Source organism: Hyla sarda, chromosome 5, assembly GCF_029499605.1.
Source record: "Hyla sarda isolate aHylSar1 chromosome 5, aHylSar1.hap1, whole genome shotgun sequence".
Taxonomy (NCBI): domain Eukaryota; kingdom Metazoa; phylum Chordata; class Amphibia; order Anura; family Hylidae; genus Hyla; species Hyla sarda.
The window spans coordinates 105,106,271-105,125,692 of record NC_079193.1 but is presented as its reverse complement, the minus strand read 5'-3'; the positions used below and the strand labels follow the sequence as shown (position 1 = coordinate 105,125,692).

The 19,422-nt window shown below is 39.9% G+C and overlaps 1 protein-coding gene across 2 annotated transcripts in view; it reads right to left on the bottom strand.

Moving 5' to 3' along the window:
- Window positions 1-1,662: 1,662 nt before the first annotated feature.
- CMC1 (C-X9-C motif containing 1) overlaps window positions 1,663-19,422 on the bottom strand; it is a 78,557-nt gene continuing 60,797 nt past the window's right edge. For both annotated transcript variants that reach the window (XM_056520071.1, XM_056520070.1), the window contains exons 3-4: window positions 4,510-4,600; window positions 1,663-2,027 (exon numbers count right to left, since the gene is read on the bottom strand). In XM_056520071.1, the coding sequence (XP_056376046.1) occupies window positions 1,907-2,027; window positions 4,510-4,600 (212 nt within the window). In that variant the 3' untranslated portion in view covers window positions 1,663-1,906. The remainder of the gene's footprint in view (window positions 2,028-4,509; window positions 4,601-19,422) is intronic.

The following is a 19,422-nucleotide window of genomic DNA, read 5'->3' as shown; positions in this document are numbered from 1 at the left end:
ACGGTGGTCAGAATTGCGAAAAAGGGCTCAGTCCTTAAGGTGAAAAAGGGCTGCGTCCTTAAGGGGTTAAAATTGCTCAGGTGCCCCAAGCTCCTCTAGAATCAATGGAAGGAATCAACAAAATATAAAGCAAATTTGCGCACACCCTTAACCTTTTAAGGACTCAGCCCATTATAGCTTTGAGGATGCAGCTAATATTCATTTTTGAATTTTCATTTTTCCTCCTCTCTCAAGAGGCATAAATCTGCTGTTGTTTTTCCAACTACAGACCCATATGAGGGCATTTTCTTTGCATGACCAATTGTACTTTGTAATGACACCTTTTATTTTACCATAAAATGTACAGTGAACAAAAAAAAATAAATAAATAAAAAAAAAATAAATGTAGTTGCTCGAAATTGATAAGAAAACTGCAATTTTGCAACATTTGGAGGGTTTGGTTTGCACTTTATGGTAAAAATGACCAGTTCTCTTTATTCTGTAGGTTAATTTATATGGTTTTTCTATTATTGTACCATTTTAAAAAAGTAGTATTTTTTGTAACAAAATTGGTATGCATAAAATTGTCCTTTTCTGACATCTAAAACTTTTTTTTTAATTTTTGGCTGTGTGAGGGCTCATTTTTTGCGCTGTGATCTGTAGATTTTATCTGTGCCATTTTGTTTTGATGGGACTTTTTGATCACTTTTTAGTACATTTTCTTATACATTATTTAATTAATTTTTGGTGCTTGGTATTATGTTGCAGTGTTACACTGTTTGCCGTGCGGGATCATAAACACCATATTTTAATAGTTTGGACAATTATGCACGCAGCGATGCCAAATATTTTATTTTTTCTCTATTACTTTTGTAAAATGAGAAAATCATTAGATTACATTCACTGTATAATGCTATGCCAATGGCATAGCATTACAAAGCAAGATAGGTAATCCACTGATATAGCCATTTATGCCCTGGTGTGTTAAATACCGGTCGTCAAGGGGTGTAAATGTACACCCTGCATCCTTAACAGTTTAATAATGGAGTTATTACGCAAATGCTCCAATGTAGGAATATGCAATAGCGGAGACATGGAACAGCCCTGCTTGGTGCCATTTCTGACATGAAAGGCCTCCGACAGGATTCAATTCACTCTAACCTGGGCAGAGGGAAATTAATATAATGCCAAAACCCAGCTAACAAATGAAGACCCAAGTTACACAAAAACCTTTATTGAATTTCCATGAGATTACAACTTAAAGGGGTTCTCCCCTGGAAAACATTTTTTTTGTTTTATTTTTTATTTTAAATCAACTGGTGCCAGAAAGTTAAACCGATTTGTAAATGATTTCTATTTAAAATTTTTAATCCTTCCAGTACTTATCAGCTGCTATATGTGCCGCAGGAAGTTCTTTTCTTTTAGAATTTCCTTTCTGTCTGACCACAGTGCTCTCTGCTGACACCTCTGTCCATTTTAATAACTGTCCAGAGTAGGAGCAAATCCCCATAGAAAACCTATCCTGCTCCGGACAGTTCCTAAAATGGACAGAGGTGTCAGCAGAGAGCACTGTGGTCCGACAGAAAGGAAGCTCAAAAAGAAAAGAACTTCCTGTGGCGCATATAGCAGCTGATAAGTAATGGAAGGATTAAGATTTTTAAATAGAAGTATTTTACAAATCTGTTTAACTTTCTGGCACCAGTTGATTTCCCCAAAAAAAAAAAAAATTCCAGGGGAGTACCCCTTTAATGTTATGTGTACTTTATAAGCTTTATGATGGGCATGAACTTAAACATCATGTCATATTCCAGATATGAACATATTACACAATGTAAAAGAAAACAACAATATCAAGAAATTAGAAAATACATCAAAATAAATCTTTTGATTAATAATTTATAACAAAATATTTCAATGTTTCTCATCACTACATGCTGGTCGGTAGTTTCTGCTGTCTCTTTTTGGCAGGAATACCTGTTCTTCTAAATTCTTCACGTTCTTTTAAATATTCTTGCTTACATTCTTCATAGAAGGTCGGGTCTTGATAGCTTAAATTAAAATTAGAAAAGGTCATGAGTTTTGGGAAATATAACAAACAGTGTAATGAAGCAATAAACCATCAGTAGTTGTGTTACTACCATAAAAACATAGAGACATTTGGGGAGGTCTAGGTGGTGATAAGACCACTTATTGCTAGAAGAGCAGGAAGAAGTGACCGACAAGTGTTTTTTCTCCATTTCTCTACTCGGAGAGCGGGGTTCTGTAGATTTTCTATAGGATCGGTCTCCTGCAATGGGGAAAAATAACTTGGCCAAGCTCATCTTTATGCTTGTTCTAGCAATCATTGTGGGACTTAAAGGGGTACTCCACTGGAAAAAAATTTTTTTATCAACTGGTGCCAGAAAGTTAAACAGATTTGTAAATTACTTCGATTTAAAAATCTTAATCCTTCCTGTACTTATCAGCTGCTGTATACTGCAGAGGAAGATATTTTCTTTTTGAATTTCTTTTTTGTCTGACTACAGTGCTCTCTGTTGATACCTCTGTCCATTTTAGGAGCTGTCCATAGTAGGAGAAAATCCCCATAGCAAATCTATCCTGCTCTGGACAGTTCCTAAAATGGACAGAGGTGTCAGCAGAGAGCACTGTGGTTAGACAGAAAGGAAATTGAAAAAGAAAAGAACTTCCTTTGGAGTATATAGCAGCTGATAAATACTGGAAGGATTACTATTTTTAAATAGAAGTAAATTACAAATGTTTTTAACTTTCTGGCACCAGTTGATTTAAAATAAAAATAAAAATACATGTTTTCCAGGGGAGTACCCCTTTAACATCAAGACCACCACTGATCAAGACTTTTGTCATGACAGGGAAACCTTAAAAAGTAAAATATAAGTAAAAGTTCACTTTCATGGTATATAAGAAAAAAAAAAAAAAATTATTGTGCATATGTGGCCACATCTCTGACTCTAAATTAGTTGGATTCCAGAAGCATTGAACAAACCTGGGTGTCTGTGCCAATGTATGGATATTGGCCCTGGTTAAAAGCGATTTTAAACCCTTAAGGACGCAGCCCATTTGGCCCTTAACGACTCAGACAATTTTATTTTTACGTTTTCGTTTTTTTCCTCCTTGCCTTTTAAAAATCATAACTCTTATATTTTCATCCACAGACTAGTATGAGGGCTTGTTTTTTGCACGACCAGTTGTCCATTGTAATGCAATCATTCACTTTACCATAAAATGTATGGCGCAACCAAAAAAAAAATGTGGTGAAATTAAAAAGAAAACCGCAATTTTGCTAATTTTGGAAGGTTTTGTTTTCACGCCGTACAATTTACGGTAAGAATGAAGTGTTCTTTATTCATTGGGTAAATACGATTAAAATGATACCCATGATAATATACTTTTCTATTACTGTTGTGCTTAAAAAAAATTGCAAACTTTTTAACCAAATTAGTACGTTTAAAATCCTCCTATTTTGAAGACCTATACACTTTTTTCATTTTGCTGTAAAAGCAGCGGTTTGAGGGCTAATTTTTTGCGCCGTGATCTGTACTTTTTATTGATACAATATTTGCTTATATAAAACTTTTAATCCATTTTTAATAAAATGTTATAAAAAAGCAGCTATTTTGGACTTTTTTTTTTTACATTCACGCAGTTCACCGTACGGTATCATTAACATTTTACTTTAATAGTTCAGATATTTACGCACGCGGCGATACCAAATATGTATATAAAATATTTTTTTTAACACTTTTTGGGGGGAAAATAGGACAATTTACGTTTTTAATGGGGGAGGGGGTTTTCTCACATTTTTTTAACTTAATTTTTTTACTTTTAGTCTTACACTTTAATAGTCCCCATAGGGAACTATTTATAGCAATCATTCGACTGCTAATGCTGTTCAGTGCTATGTATAGGACACAGCACTGATCAGCATTATTGGTCATCTTCTGCTCTGGTCTGCGGGAAGGCAGATCAGAGCAGAAGACGCCGGGAAGGCAGCGGAGGCAGGTGAGGGGACCTCCGGCTGCCGTGCTGGATGATCGGATCGTCGCGGCAGCGCTGCCGGCGATCTGAGCATCCATTTTCGTGGCCACGATGCTACAGATGCTGTGATCTGTATTGATCACAGCATCTGAGGGATTAATGGTGGACATCCGCGGGATCGCGGATGTCCGCCATTACGGGCGGGTTCCTGGCTGCGATCAGCAGCCGGGACCTGCCGCGCATGATCCGGGCATCGCTCCGATGCTCGCGGTTATGTATTGGACATAAATGTACGTCCTGGTGCGTTAAGTACCAGCTCACCAGGACGTACATTTACATCCTGCGTCCTTAAGGGGCTAAGGCAACAATCAATTGGAACCCCCTTAGTTACTACTGTGGACTGTGAATGGCTAATAGGGTCATTCTAGTAATTTCCTGTGTGTCAATAAGAGATCAGCATGGCAGCAGCGGTGGGGGAAATCACCAAGGTGAGTAATGGTGTTTTGTTTTTGTTTTTTTAATAATGCCACTTACTGTTTTGTGAGGCATTCTTTCAGTGCTGCATTTTCATCCCTGCACTTCACCACCATAAGAAATCCATTCTCTTGACAGCATTTTGTGAAAGCTGAAAGAATAACATTCAGAGGTTAAATTGCTATTCTTATAAATTATACTTCTATAAACCACATTTTGTGGGTGATAAGGGAACGTTTTTCCTAAACACACAGTTCAAATAAAGTAACAGAGAAGACTAGTCAGCCAACGTCCATATAAAAAAAAAGCTTGTACAATGTTTCATTCTCAATTATCACAAATTATACTACGTTCATATCAAAATTCTAAGCTACAGTCATATAATAGTTAAAATCTTTGTGATTTCCCAATTTGTAAAAAATAAAATAAAATAATTACTTGGGATCTTTACACAAACTGTCAATGAATAAAAATAAGAATCTCACATTGCCAATCCTACCTTTACATAAGACCTCTACAGTCACGGCGGTAATATTTTACTGAGTAAATCCCATTCTGTGTTCACAATTTATACATCACTACAACGTATATCCACAAGATGTAAGAAACAAGTATAAAATGTAATTAAATGGAAAGACCAATACATTCTGCATGATGGCACAGGCTGAATTTATAGCTTCTGAAATTGGTTTACACATGACTAGGGCTTCTAATACAATGTTATAGCTTTGTGATCAACAAATTAATCCTTGTTGTAAGCATTTTCTCACTCACTGACCAAATCTGATCCTCAAGTCTCGCTATGGCTGGCCTGCAGCCACACTCTGTTTGTAAGGTCTTTGTCGCTTATTTAGCACAAGGATTTAATTAGAATCCTTCCTTTCATATCTTATAACACATAACACTGCTTTTATTTGTTTCGATTGATAGCGCTTTCTTATTCTTGTCTGTTATAATGGAAGAAATAGGTGGGATGAGGCCATGTTTTATGTGTCTACACAGAGCCAGATAAGCGGGTGAGAAAATATGTATTTAAGTGCTCTGACTGTAAATGCAATATCCTGTTTGCATACAGTAAAATGGTCATGTATGATTAAGATTTCAGTTTAATGCTTACTGTATACATTAGTTTTTCAGCGACATAGAAGCAGCAGGTATATCCCTGTATAATTGGCATTTTCACCTTAAGAACCAGAGCATTTTTTTGCACATCTGACCACTGTCACTTAAAGCATTAATAACTCTGGGATGTTTTTACTTATGAATTTGACTCAAAGATATTTTTTCCGTGACATTCTACTTTAACATAGTGGAAAATTTTTGTCGATACTTGCATCATTTCTTGGTGAAAAATGTGCATTTTTCTAACTTTGAACCTCTCTCCTTGTAAGGAAAATAGAAATTCCAAATACATTTTATATTGATTCACATATACAATATGTCTACTATATGTTTGCATCATAAAGTTGACATATTTTTACTTTTGGAAGACATCAGAGGGCTTCAAAGTTCAGCAGAAATTTTCAAATTTTGAAGTGGATTTGAAGGGTATTCATATTAGAAATACGCCATAAATTATGCCATTATAGAACCTGCACCCCTCAAAGTATTCAAAATGACATTCAGAAAGTTTGTTAACCCTTTAGGTGTTCCACAGGAATAGCAGTAAAGCGAAGGAGAAAATTCTAAATCTTCATTTTTTACACTCGCATGTTCTTGTAGACCCAGTTTTTGAATTTTTACAAGGGTTAAAAACACCATTTCTCTCAAGTAAGGAAATACCTCATATGTGTATGTAAAGTGTTCAGCGGGTGCAGTAGAGGGCTCAGAAAGGAAGAAGCGACAATGGGATTTTGGAGATTGAATTTTGCTGAAATGTTTTTTGGGGGGCATGTCGCATTTAGGAAGCCCCGATGGTGCCATAACAGAAAAAATAAATAAATAAATAAAACCACATGGCATACTATTCTGACATAAACGCAAAAAAATAAATACCCACGTGTGATTCCATTTTGGAAACTACACCCCTCAAGGCACGTAACAAGGGGTCCAGTGAGCCTTAACACCCCACAGGTTTTTTGTTAAAAGTCGGATGTGTAAATTAAAATTATAATTTTTTTTTCACTAAAGTGCAGTTTTTCCCCAAATTTACCTTTTTACAAAGGGTAATGGGAGGAAATGCCCCCCAAAATTTGTAACCCCATTCCTTCTGAGTATGTAAATACCCCATATGTGGATGTAAAGTGCTCTGCGGGCAAACTACAATGCTCAGAAGAGGAGGAGTGCCATTGAGCTTTTGGAGAGAGAATTTGTTTGGAATGGAAGTCAGGGGCCATGTTCCTTTACAAAGCCCCCCGTGGTGCCAGAACAGTGGACCCTCCCCCACATGTGACCTCATTTTTGGAAACTACACCCCTCACAGAATTTAATAAGGGGTGTAGTGAGCATTTACACTCCACTGGCATTTGACATCTTTGGAACAGTGGGCTGTGCAAATGAAAGATTACATTTTTCATTTTCACGGACCACTGTTCTAAAAATCTGTCAGACACCTGTGGGGCGTAAATGTTCACTGTACTTACTCCTTATTACATTATGTGAGGGGTGTAGTTTCCAAAATGGGGTCACATGTAGGGGGGTCCATTGTTCTGGCACTATGGGGTCTTTGTAAACACACATGCCCTTCAATTCCGGACACATTTTCGCTCCTTCTCTTCTGAGCATTGTAGTGTGCTTTACATCCATGTTTTTACTCAGGAAAAAAAGCCCCCAAAATTTGTAACCCCATTTCTTCTATTTTCCCTAGTGAAAATGAAAAATTTTGGGTAACCCCAGCATTTTAGTGAAAATTTTTTTTTCATATTCCCATCCAACTTTAACGAAAATTTGTCAAACACCTGTTACCCCTTGTTACATTCCGTGAGGGGTTTAGTTTCCAAAATAGTCACACGTGATTACCGTATTTATCGGCGTATAACACGCACTTTTTTAGGCTAAAATTTTTAGCCTAAAGTCTATCTGCGTGTTATACGCCGATAAGCCGCTGCATTTATGATTTAAATTATGATTTAAAGCGGGCGCCATTGCCGGCGCCGATAGCCAGGGGGAGAGAAGGGCCAGCGGCACCCATTGCCGACGCCGCTGCCCCGTTGCCTCCCCCCATCCCCGGTTGCATAATTACCTGTTGCCGGGGTCGGGTCCGCGCTGCCTCAGGCCTCCAGTGTGCGTCCCCTGCGTCGTTGCTATGCGCTGCGCGGTGCAAAGACGTCACTCGTCATTGCGCCGCGCCGTGCAGTGCATAGCAACGACGCATGGGACGCACACCGGAGGCCTGAAGCAGCGCAGACCCAACCCCGGCAACAGGTAATTATGCAACCGGGGATGGGGGGAGGCAGGGGTGCCGCTGCCCCTTCTCTCCCCCTGCCTGTCGGCGCCGCTGCCCCGATAGTCAGGGGGAGAGAACGGGCAGCGGTGCCGATAGCCAGCGGGAGAGAAGCGGCGGCAGCAGGGCTCTAGACCCCAGGAAAGGCAGGAGCAGAGAAGCGGGCAGCGACGGCCTCTCTCCCGCTGCCTTTCCTGGGGGTGTATCGGGGTATGCGCATGCACACACACGCACCCTCATTTTACCATGGATATTTGGGTAAAAAACTTTTTTTACCCAAATATCCTTGGTAAAATGAGGGTGCGTGTTATAGGCCGGTGCGTGGTATACCCCGATAAATACGGTATTTATTTTTTTGCGTTTGTCAGAACCACCCCAGTGCAAATCACCAATTTAGGCCTCAAATGTACATAGTGCGCTCTCACTCCTGAGCCCTGTTGTGCGCCCGCAGAGCACATAACATCTAAATATGGGGTGTTTCCGTACTCAAGAGACATTGCTTCCCCCCCCCCCTTTACCTCTTCTGGAAACAAAAAGTATGGGGCAACACCAGAATCTTAGCGTAAAAATCCCCTTTTCATAAGAGGTAAAAGAAAACGCCCTCCCAAAATTTGTAGTGCAATTGTTCCCAAGTATGGAAATACCCCATATGTGGCCCTTAACTGTTTCCTTGAAATACGACAGGGCTCATAAGTGTGAGCACCATTCGCATTTGAGGACTAAATTAGGGATTGCATTCGGGTGGACATAGGGGTATTCTACGCCAGTGATTCCCAAACAGGGTGCCTCTACCTGTTAAATTCCCAGCATGCCTGAACAGTCAGTGGCTGTCCGGAAATGCTGGTAGTTGCTGTTTTGCAATAGCTGGAGGCTCCATTTTGGAAACACTGCCGTACGATACGTTTTTCTATTTTAATTGGGGGGGGGGGGACAGTGTAAGGGGGTGTATATGCAGTGTTTTCCTCTTTATTTTGTGTTAGTGTAGTGCAGTGTTTTTAGGGTACATTCACACAGGCGGGGGTTTACGGTGAGTTTCCCGCTAGAAGTGTGCTGCAGCAGAAAATTTGCCGCAGCTCAAACTTGAAGCAGGAAACTCACTGTAAACACACATGTTCTGTTACCTAACTCAGTATTTTCCAACCAGTGTGCCTCCAGCTGTTGCAAAACTACAACTCCCAGCATGTACTGATCACAGAAGGGCATGCTGGGAGATGTAGTTATGTAACAGCTGGAGGTACGCAACTACAACTCCCAGCATGCGAGACAGCAGTATGCTGTTCATGCATGCTGGGAGTTGTAGTTTTGCAAGATCTGAAGGGCCACAGTTTAGAGACCACCGAACAGTGATCTCCAAACTGTGGCCCTCCAGATGTTGCAAAACTACAAATCCCAGCATGCCCAGACAGCAAACTACTGTGTGGGCATGCTGGGAGTTGTAGTTTTGCAAGATCTAGAGGGCCAAAGTTTAGAGACCACTGCACAGTGATCTCCAAACTGTAGCCCTCCAGCTGTTGCAAGACTGCAAAACCCTGCATGCCCAAACAGGAAACAACTGTCTGGACATGCTGGGAGTTGTAATTTTGCAACATCTGAAGGGCTACAGTTTAGAAACCACTGTATAGCGGTCTCAAAACTGTAGCCCTCCAGATGTTGCTAGGTAACAACTCACTGGCTTCCGTAGGATCGCCGCACCAGGGAGCAGCATCGCCGTCCTCTGCCACCTGCCGCCAGTAAGGGACCTCCGGTGTTGGTCACATCACGGTTCCCCTTCTCTGCACGGACTGCAATGGGTGGGCAGAGCGGGGGACCCGGACTTTAACCCCCCCGCCTCCGATCTGCCATTTGTCAGTCGCTTCTGATTGACCAATAGCAGGGATAGGAGGGGGTGGCAACCTTGCCACCTCACTTCTATCTCTTCAGGGGGATCGGGGGTGTCTTGGACAACCCAATCACCATTATTTTCCGGGTCACCGGAGACCCGTATAACCCGGAATCACCACAGATCGCCGACATGGGGGGCGGGGTTCTCAGGATGTTTGCACAGATTGCCTGCTGAATGATTTCAGCAGACATCCTGGTCCGGTCCCTGCCCGGTGAGAGGCAGGGACCGGAATTCCCATGGGCATACAAGTACAACCATGGTCCTTAAAGGGGTAATCCGGTGAAAACCTTTTTTCTTTTAAATCAACTGGTGGCAGAAAGTTAAACATGTTTGTAAATTACTTCTATTAAAAATGTTTAATCCTTCCTGTACTTATTAGCTGCTGAATACTACAGAGGAAATTCTTTTCTTTTTGGAATGCTCTCATATGACATCATGAGCGCAGTTCTCTCTGGTGATGTTACTATAATAATAATAATGCTTTATTTATTGTTGTCCTTAGTGGGATTTGAACCCAAGTCCCCAGCACTGCAAGGCAGCAGTGCTAACCACTGAGCCACCATGCTGCCCTTAGCATACATCTGCTATGCATGGTTGCTAAAATGGACAGAGATGTCAGCAGAGAGCACTGTGGTCATGATGTCATCAGTGTTCCAAAAAGAAAGGAATTTCCTCTGTAGCATTCAGCAGCTAATAAGTACTGGAAGGATTAAGATTTTTTAATAGAAGTAATTTACAAATATGTTTAACTTTCTGCCACCAGTTGATTTAAAAGAAAAAAGGTTTTCACCGGAGTACCCCTTTAAGTACCAGGGAGCCAGGGCATACCTGTATGCCCCTGGTCCCTATGTGGTTAAGGATTAGGGATGTTTTTCCCTTCTTGCTCATATCTGTGGCTACACCTTGACCGGCAGTTTTCTCTTCCGCATCTAGTGACTATTTAGTGGTCACTTGAGTGTTACAAAAAGGAGAACAATGAAGTGCTCTAATGATTACTAAATGGTCGCTAGAGGAGGAATTCCAGGCCAGGCCACAGACAGGAGCAGGTGTGTGGCCTGATGCAAATTACAAAAAATTGGAAATTGCTAAATTAAAATTTGGTAAAAATTCAGAACAAATATAATTAATCCTGCCATAGAAAACTATCAAAATACTGACCTACCTAAAATAACTTATATATATATATACACACACACACACACACCGGTATATGAAAATGTTACCTATGCAAGAACATTTTTTCATTGTATCTGCTTGGTATCTTATTTTAATAATATCACATCTCTATATTGGTATTTAAGGAATATATATATATATATATATATATATATATTATATTATAAAATATATATACATATATACACACATATATATATATATATATATATATATATATATATATATATAACGGGTCTATAATGAGCTTCCTGGGGTCTTTAAGCCAGGAAATCTATCTCCTTTACCTGTGTCAACTCACAGGTTTATTTCTTTAATGTGACAATATAAATGGGAATTCAGCTCTTTCAGAATTCTATCCATACACATATAACACTAGCATTTCAAGGATTTACACTGCTTACTATTTTTTACACATTAGCGTTCTCTAGCTGGAATCTGCTAAGATGATATAAAGCAGGGCACAAATTTTAAATGTTATAAAGCCAGAGAGAGAAGATACATGCTTTAGAATAAACATTTTATTTATATATATATATATATATATATATATATATATCCAAAGAATAAGTTGGCCAGCACTAATAATTCCACACTATTGTAAAAACCTGGCTTGCAGGTGCAGGCTGCTGGGCTAAATATACAGCAACAGGAGAAAACAGCAGCACACTGCTAGCACAAATATATAGATGAAACATGAGTATATAGATAAAACATGAGTATATAGATAGAACATGAAAAGCTATACAGCTGTAAAGCAATAAATGAAGATATGAAACTATGAAATTATGAGGTACTTCGCTTGCAAATTTGGCGCCAAATAGAGTGGACCGTCCCACCACGGTAAGGTGACCTCATTCTGGGACGGACCCTACACTATTCTTTGGTTGTATTACACATACGGGGGAGTGGCTACCTCCATGTTGGCTCCTGCACCCCACCCACCTCTATTAGGTGTATATAAGGTGCCTTGGATGTTTCAGACCTTGCATGCCTGCTGTACTGTTTCACACAGAGGCATATTCACAGTGTAGGGTCCGTCCACACTATTTGGCGCCAAATTTGCAAGCTAAGTACCTCATAATTTCATAGTTTCATATCTTAATTTATTGTGTTACAGCTGTATAGCTTTTCATGTTCTATCTATATACTCATGTTTTATCTATATACTCATGTTTCATCTGTATCTTTGTGCTAGCAGTGTGCTGCTGCATTCTCCTGTTACTGTATATATATTAATAATGCTTTACATATGATGATTTTAAATATTTTTTTTTGTTATTAAATCTATAAAAAGGTTTAAATAATTCTAAAATAAAAGCATCCCGATAAAAAAAACTATTAACTACGTATTTAAAAAAGCTAAAGTAGCTTCAACCTCGTAGTCAGCAAGGGTGCAATAATTCAAGGGAAGAGCATGCACACATTCTCTGCCGTAGGCTAGTGTAGGTATGATGTGAGGTCCCCACTGAAAAATGACTGCTGAGTTGCTTTCAGTGAAAGAAATAATTTCTCTTGACGCTTTTGAAGGCTGCTTTTATTTAGCAAAAGCCATCGGGAGGTCCCTCTCACTTGTTAAGTCACCAGTCTTGTTTGGTTAAAAGGTGTGATATCCCAGGAAGAGACCCCAAGTTACAGCAGCAAGCACGCTCTGCAATGGTGATGAAAAAACCCTGCTTGGAACACAGACAGAATCATTGCAAGGTGATAAAATAACCCCTTCAAGCTATAGCCTACATTCAGATCCAGAGAAAGAATTCTGCCGATATCAAGGCCCTAACAGCGTTCATTTATCAGTATGCTGCATCTGAATTCTCTGCAATGTATTTAACAGACAATTTGGATTATTTTCCTTCTAAATACATATGAACTGTGAAGTTATTTAAGGCATTTGCTAAACATGCACAGGCATAACTAAAGGGGGTGCGATTGCACTTGAGCCCAGGAGCCTAAGAGGCCCAATAGATCATTCTTTCTTATATGAGGGGACCAGTACTAAAAATGTGGGTGCATCGTCACAGATTTTTCGTTGGGGTTCTGCATTTGCGAGTTATAGATATATGACCACGACATGCATAACTACATTAACCCTTACAAGACCTATAGACTTTTAAAGTCACAACTAATTTTTCCTTCATCGAGCCATATGAGGACTTGTATGGTATGATCACTAAAATATATGACAAAACCTAAAAAAAAATATAATAATAAATAAATAAATTGTACAGGTAAAATCATTTTTTTTTAAGGAGGGGGGGTGTTTGTTTGTACTCTATGCACTTTATGGTAAAACTGACATGTTCAGCTGTACATAAGCAATCTATATTTTTCCTTATATGCAATTTCATTTTCATTTTTGGGTCCCACCATGTGGCCATACAACCAAATATTGCCTAAGCGGTGGTTTTACCAAACACAGGACGGGCAGCTCAATAAAATATGGGGTGCATTTCCTCCATTTCAGATGCAATGTACACAAATTATGTCCCACAAATGATGCATGTGTGGAAAAAAAGCTAATTTAAAATTTTTCTACTGTCTTTGTAACAATTCCAGCCACACAGAAAGGACTCCCTTTTGGTCTAGATCAGGGGTCTCAAACTCAGATTATCTGGGGGCCACTGGAGCTAGAGGCTGGGCCGCATGTGCCCTTCACATATAATGCCCCCATCATGTACCCCTCATATATAATGCCCCCATCATGCGCACCTCACATATAATGCCCCCATGATGCCCCCAGATAGATATGACCCCCATCAGGTTGGGCTCCCAAGTAGGTACACAGGCCCCCATATAGATGTGACCTCTAACTGTTAGGGCTCCCCAGTAGGTACACAGGCCCCAGATAGATATGATCCCCATCACTGATGGGGGTAATATCTATCTAGGGGCCTGTCTACCTACTGGGGAGCCCTACCTGATGATCAGGCAGGGGTTCCCAGAAGGTGTACAGGCACCCACATAGATATTACCCCCAGCAGGTAGAGCCCCTATTTAAACAATTATGCCCCCTAAGAAGATAGCTTAGCCCCCGTTGATAAGGTCCTCCCTTATTAGGCAAGTTAAGTTCCACAGCTACAGTACTTACATCTCCCTGCTGCAGCCTAAAATGAGCCTTCTTTGCAGGGATGCGTGCGTTAGGTGACATCATCACATGCGCCACACAGGACATCAGCATCCCGGCATCCTGCGCTGTGGATGCAATGATGTCACCAATCATGCGCATCCCTCCAGGAAGGCTTGTTATAGGCTGCAGCAGGGAGATATTGGTACAGTAGCAGTGTGTGCTGACGTGTGTAAAGCCTTCCGGCATTTAGCGCTGCTTGCCCAAAGCAGGGCTAAATGCCTGAAGAAATCACCTGCCCGGCGCCCGGGCTGCAAAATTTTGTTCCACGGGCAGCAAACAGCCCGCGGGCAGGGAGTTTGAGACTCCTGGTCTAGATGAATACTTTAGGAGGTGTAGTTTCCAAAATGGGGTCACTTGTGGGGGTTCTGCAAGGTTCTGGTAGCTAAAACCCTTTGCATGCATGAAGTGCGGCCTAAAATCCATTTGGCCTAAAATGATGCCCTGAAAGCCAAATGGCGCTCCTCTCTTTCTGGGTCCTACCATGTGGCAAAGGAACCAAAAATGGCCTAAGCGGGGGTATTTCCAAACATTGGGCAAGCAGCTCAATAAAATATAGGGTGCATTTCTTTCAATATCAGAAGTGATGTACAAAAAATATGTCCCACAAATTATGCATTTGTGGACAAAGAAAAAGGTCGAAATTAGTTTTAACACCGACTTTGCAATAATTTCTGCCAAAAATCTATGGTGTTAAAATACTCACTGCACCCCTAGTAAATACCTTGAGGGGTCTAGTTTTTAAAATGGGGTAATTTGTGGGGGGGGGGGGGGGTCCTATTTTCAAATTTCCAGATTTTTAAAATGTCAAGTAAAATTGTTAGGCTTCTAATTGGCATAGCACTGATCAGTATTATTGGCGTTATGCTCTGGTTTGCTGGAAGGCAGATCAGTGCAGAAGATGACAGGAAGGTGGCAGAGGCAGGTGAGGGGACCTCTGTCCACTGCCGTGCCGCGGGCAATCAGATCAGCCAAAACTGTAGCCGCACTCCCGCAGATGCTGTGATCTGTATTGATCAAGGCATCTGAGGGGTTAATGGTGGACATTCGCGCAATCGCAGATGTCAGCCATTACTGGCTGTTCCCTGGCTGCTATAAGCAGCCGGGACCTGCTGTGCATGACCCGAGCATCGCTCAGATGCTCACGGTCATGTATAGGATTGTAAATGTACGTCCGGGTGCGTGAAGTAGCTCCACACCAGGGCGTACATTTCAGTCCGTGGTCATCAAGGGGCTAAAATGTTAATATAAAAAAAAAAAGTTTCATAAAACTATTTGCTAAGTATAAATATATGCAACCTATTAGTGTTAATATAGCAAAAAATCTTTTATTTATTTTTTATTTCAGGATTTTTCTACATTGTAAAGGCGGATAAAATAAATTTGATTAATGGTTTAAAAACGTGTATTAAAGTACCCTAAAAGATAAACAAAACCAAGTTTATTTATTTATAAAACTGACATGTTTGATTTGTATATACTCTACCTCTACTGTATCCTGAATAAAATATTTTGAACCGTATTTATAAAACTGACAAATAGGTAGCGATGAGCTGTGATATCAGAAAAATTAAATGGGCGCTGTCATTTTTATATGTTGTTACTGATGAAAATTAAAGACCTTTTGTAATATGGTTGTATAAAATTGTTTGAATATTTAATAAAGAAAATGGCTCCTATAAATCCCACCACTAGGGATCCCCATACTTACTGGGACACTAACCAGTTCTGCAGAAGCACGAGCTTATCTATGAGTAATGTACAAGAGATGACTCATGGACAAGGATGCATGAGCAGACACACCAATCACCTCCCACCACCACAAGGGAGGGACCCGAGAGGATTTCTAACCCTGTGAGCTAAGAAAGAGAGGTATTTTTATATTAATTATAGGCAATACAGGCATAAAAATTTTTTTTTAGTGGGATCTGACAGGTACACATCAAATCAGTCCTCATCATATGTCTGTTTGGCCATATGGACATTATAGAGGGAGCTACACACCTAAAGGGAACCAATCAGAAGATTTACCATAAATAACATGTGGATATGGTAAAATCTTCATTCTAACCATCCCCGGGGGACGCTTCTGCCTGAAAGGATGGTAAGGATATGAGGTTAAAAAATGTCCTCCACTGGCCCCGTAAGTAGTCCCCTGGGCGAGGAGCTATACTTCCCTAGTCCAAGTCTTCTCAGCTGTAATTGACAACCCCCATCACCGCTCTGCACCCTAAGCAGACGGGCAGTGCATCACGCTGAGGAAGTGTGATTACAGCTGAGATCACCAGGACTAGGTAAGTATAGCTCCCTGCTCAAGTCACTACTTATGGGGCCAATGGGGGAGACTTTTAAATCTTATATCCTCACCATCCTGTGGGCAGAAATGCCTCCCGGGGATGGTGAGGATGAAGATTTTACCATTTTTTGCCAAGCTTTTTATATGGTGAAATATTATGACTGGTTCCCTTTTACGGACTCCTCTTCACAAGCCAGAATAGAGAGCTAACCCACAAAAATGCCCCACATTCTGGAAGAATTGAGGACCTATGTATTTATAAAGGAAAGCAAGCATCTAAAACTGACTGCAGCTGTCAAAAACAGCATCACCAGCACTGGATTCATTGCTCCTTGCATCAGCCCATCCAACTGTATCCACTTAGCAGTCACATCATATTACTAACAACTGGAAAGACCGTCCCGTTGCCTGTTGTGCATACATACGCTGATGTGACTGTTGTACAGTGTCAATATTAACCCCTTAATGACAATTAACATAAATGTACGTCATGGTGCCGTGGTACTTAACACACCATGATGTACATTTACGCTCTGCCATGACCTCGAGCACTGGTCCGGTTGTGCGCGGCAGGTCCCGGCTGCTATCAGATTAGATAGCAAAATAAATGCAGTGGGGGTGTTTTTCAGTGGTTTGGACAGGGAGACTGGTCAGCATTGACAGAAAGATGAATGGAGCAAAAATACAGATATATTGTAAATGAAAACATGATCTATAGTGCTCTGGGCCAAAGGTTCACCTTCCAATAATGACCCCAAGCACACAGTCGAGCCTTCACTTGAACCCATTTGAATATATCTGAAAATTCCACTGACACTCGGCTGACTAGAGATGGTAATTGCTACAAACGGTAAAAATATTTATGTCTATGCAAAATTCTATTTTCACTTTTTCAGATTGGGTATTGAGAGCAGATTGATGGGGGGAAAAAAACTAAAATTTTGATGATTTAAGCACAAGGCCACCACATTACAAAATGTGAAAAAAGTGGAAAGGTCTAAAGACTTTACAAATGCACTGTATTCAATGGGGCCCTCACTTGTTAAAACATAACTACAGACACCAGCATAACTTTGCCCTGGCTGCAGCTTAAAAATCTTTACAATTTTTCTACTTAGTAGCTGGCCCTACTGAGGTGTCATCTCACCATCTATATTATCACAACACTTAAGATATTGTGATCACACTCTTCAAATAAATGAAAGTGTTTGCCATGAATACAGAGGGCTACTTTTATTTATTTATTTTCTGTATGCTCAACACCTTGCAGTGATATGATTTGCAGGCGTTAAAACAAAGAGCAGCCGAGGTGGAGGACTGTGCTAAGCACATTGCTTCAGTAGAAATGGATACATTGTCACTACAAACTGCTTACAGGGTACAGCGTGTTAAAGACAATCTCTTTTTTTTTGAACAAGTAAAATATCTTTTATAGAAAGGACTGATACAGTGTGAATAATACAGTGTAATATAGGAAATAAAGCAGTATTTGATGCACAACATTTTGTAATAAAAAGATACTAAAGGAGACAAATGTTGTTATCAATCGCCACTTTTCACACACATTCCTATACCATGTACAGTGCTTTGAGAGAAATCATTGTCAAACTTTTTTTTTTTTTATATCAACTGGTACCAGAAAGTTAAACAGATTTGTAAATGACTTCTATTAAAAACATCTTAATCCTTCCAGTACTTATCAGCTGCTGTGAAACTCATTATCTCCAATTATTGTCTCCTATAAAAACTAAAATGTTTTATTTTTGAAACCTACACGATCGCCATTTACACTATCAGAGACCCTTTTTAAGACTGCCACCATTATAAATTCTAGTTGGTCAGACCAACAGCTCACATTTAGAACAGACTGAATGATAGACCAAAAAGTAATTCCTTGGAATGCTCCACTGGGATCAATGATCACCCCCTCGACAAAACACATCTATGCCAAGCACAGGAATACTTTATCATATTTAGTTCTGGTTGTATTTATGGGTTGCCATTAAAACTGTTCCTTTTACACAGTGGTTTCAAACTACTGTATACAGATGCTTTGAGTCCCATCGTGACTTTAGGTAACTGTATCTGACTGACTAAGAGTGGGTTCACACTACAATGTGAAGATAGAGCCACCAGAGTGAAAACCAGAGTGAAAAAAATGGAGCAAGCTCTTTTAGACAATTCTGACAGGTTTAATCCCAGTAACACGGAGAGATCCCTCAGACGACACTTTTCTACATGTGCCCCGCTGTGTGCGAGATTTGTAAAGAAGGCAAAAAAGCTATTTTATGATACAGCTAGCATGTCTTTAATTCAGTGCCAGATCAAGGTTGATTAGTTTGTTATATGACCGCCTACAATGTGAAAGTGCTCAGAGAATCTTTAGCGGGTGCATGTAATGAGCCAGGAAGTTGAGAAGATGAGCATGAGAAGAAGATTGTTTTGTATTGTTCACCGCTGGGTGCATAAGCTGCTTGGTATTGTCGGTACACCAGCCTGGCCTAGATTGAACATGGTTCAGTAAACATCACTGAATATCTAAAACCTCTGACTCAATTAATTCTCACCTGATTAGGATGAGGCTGATATTCAAAGTAAATCATCTCTCCAGTCATGTAGAAATCAATATTTCTGATTTTACTTTTAAATCACTCTTATAAATAATAAAGTATCCGCCACTGCCTCTTCCGTTCGATACAGAGTTCCCCAGTTTTTACATTCTACTGTGCACGACTGATTAAAAGAATTATTCTAATTTGGGCAAAAGCATATAGAAGAATGAGATTAAATTAAATAGTGGTGGATGAAACAAAGTAATTAAATTCACACAAACGGCGGAAGCACGTTGTATTTTGTTTAACGCTTCCCCTGCCAAAGAGGGAAGAAACGCAACAACATTAGCATTTCCACACTTTACTAAACTTACAATATAGAATGGTTTCATGCCAAACTTCTGACTATTCTATTTATCCACACTCTCCTTTAAACCCCTACTACTTTATAAATGGCTCCTGTACAAATAGGCATAGCAAAATTAAAAAGGTTATCCAGGAAAAAACTTTATTTTTTATTTATATATATATATATATATATATATATATATATATATATAT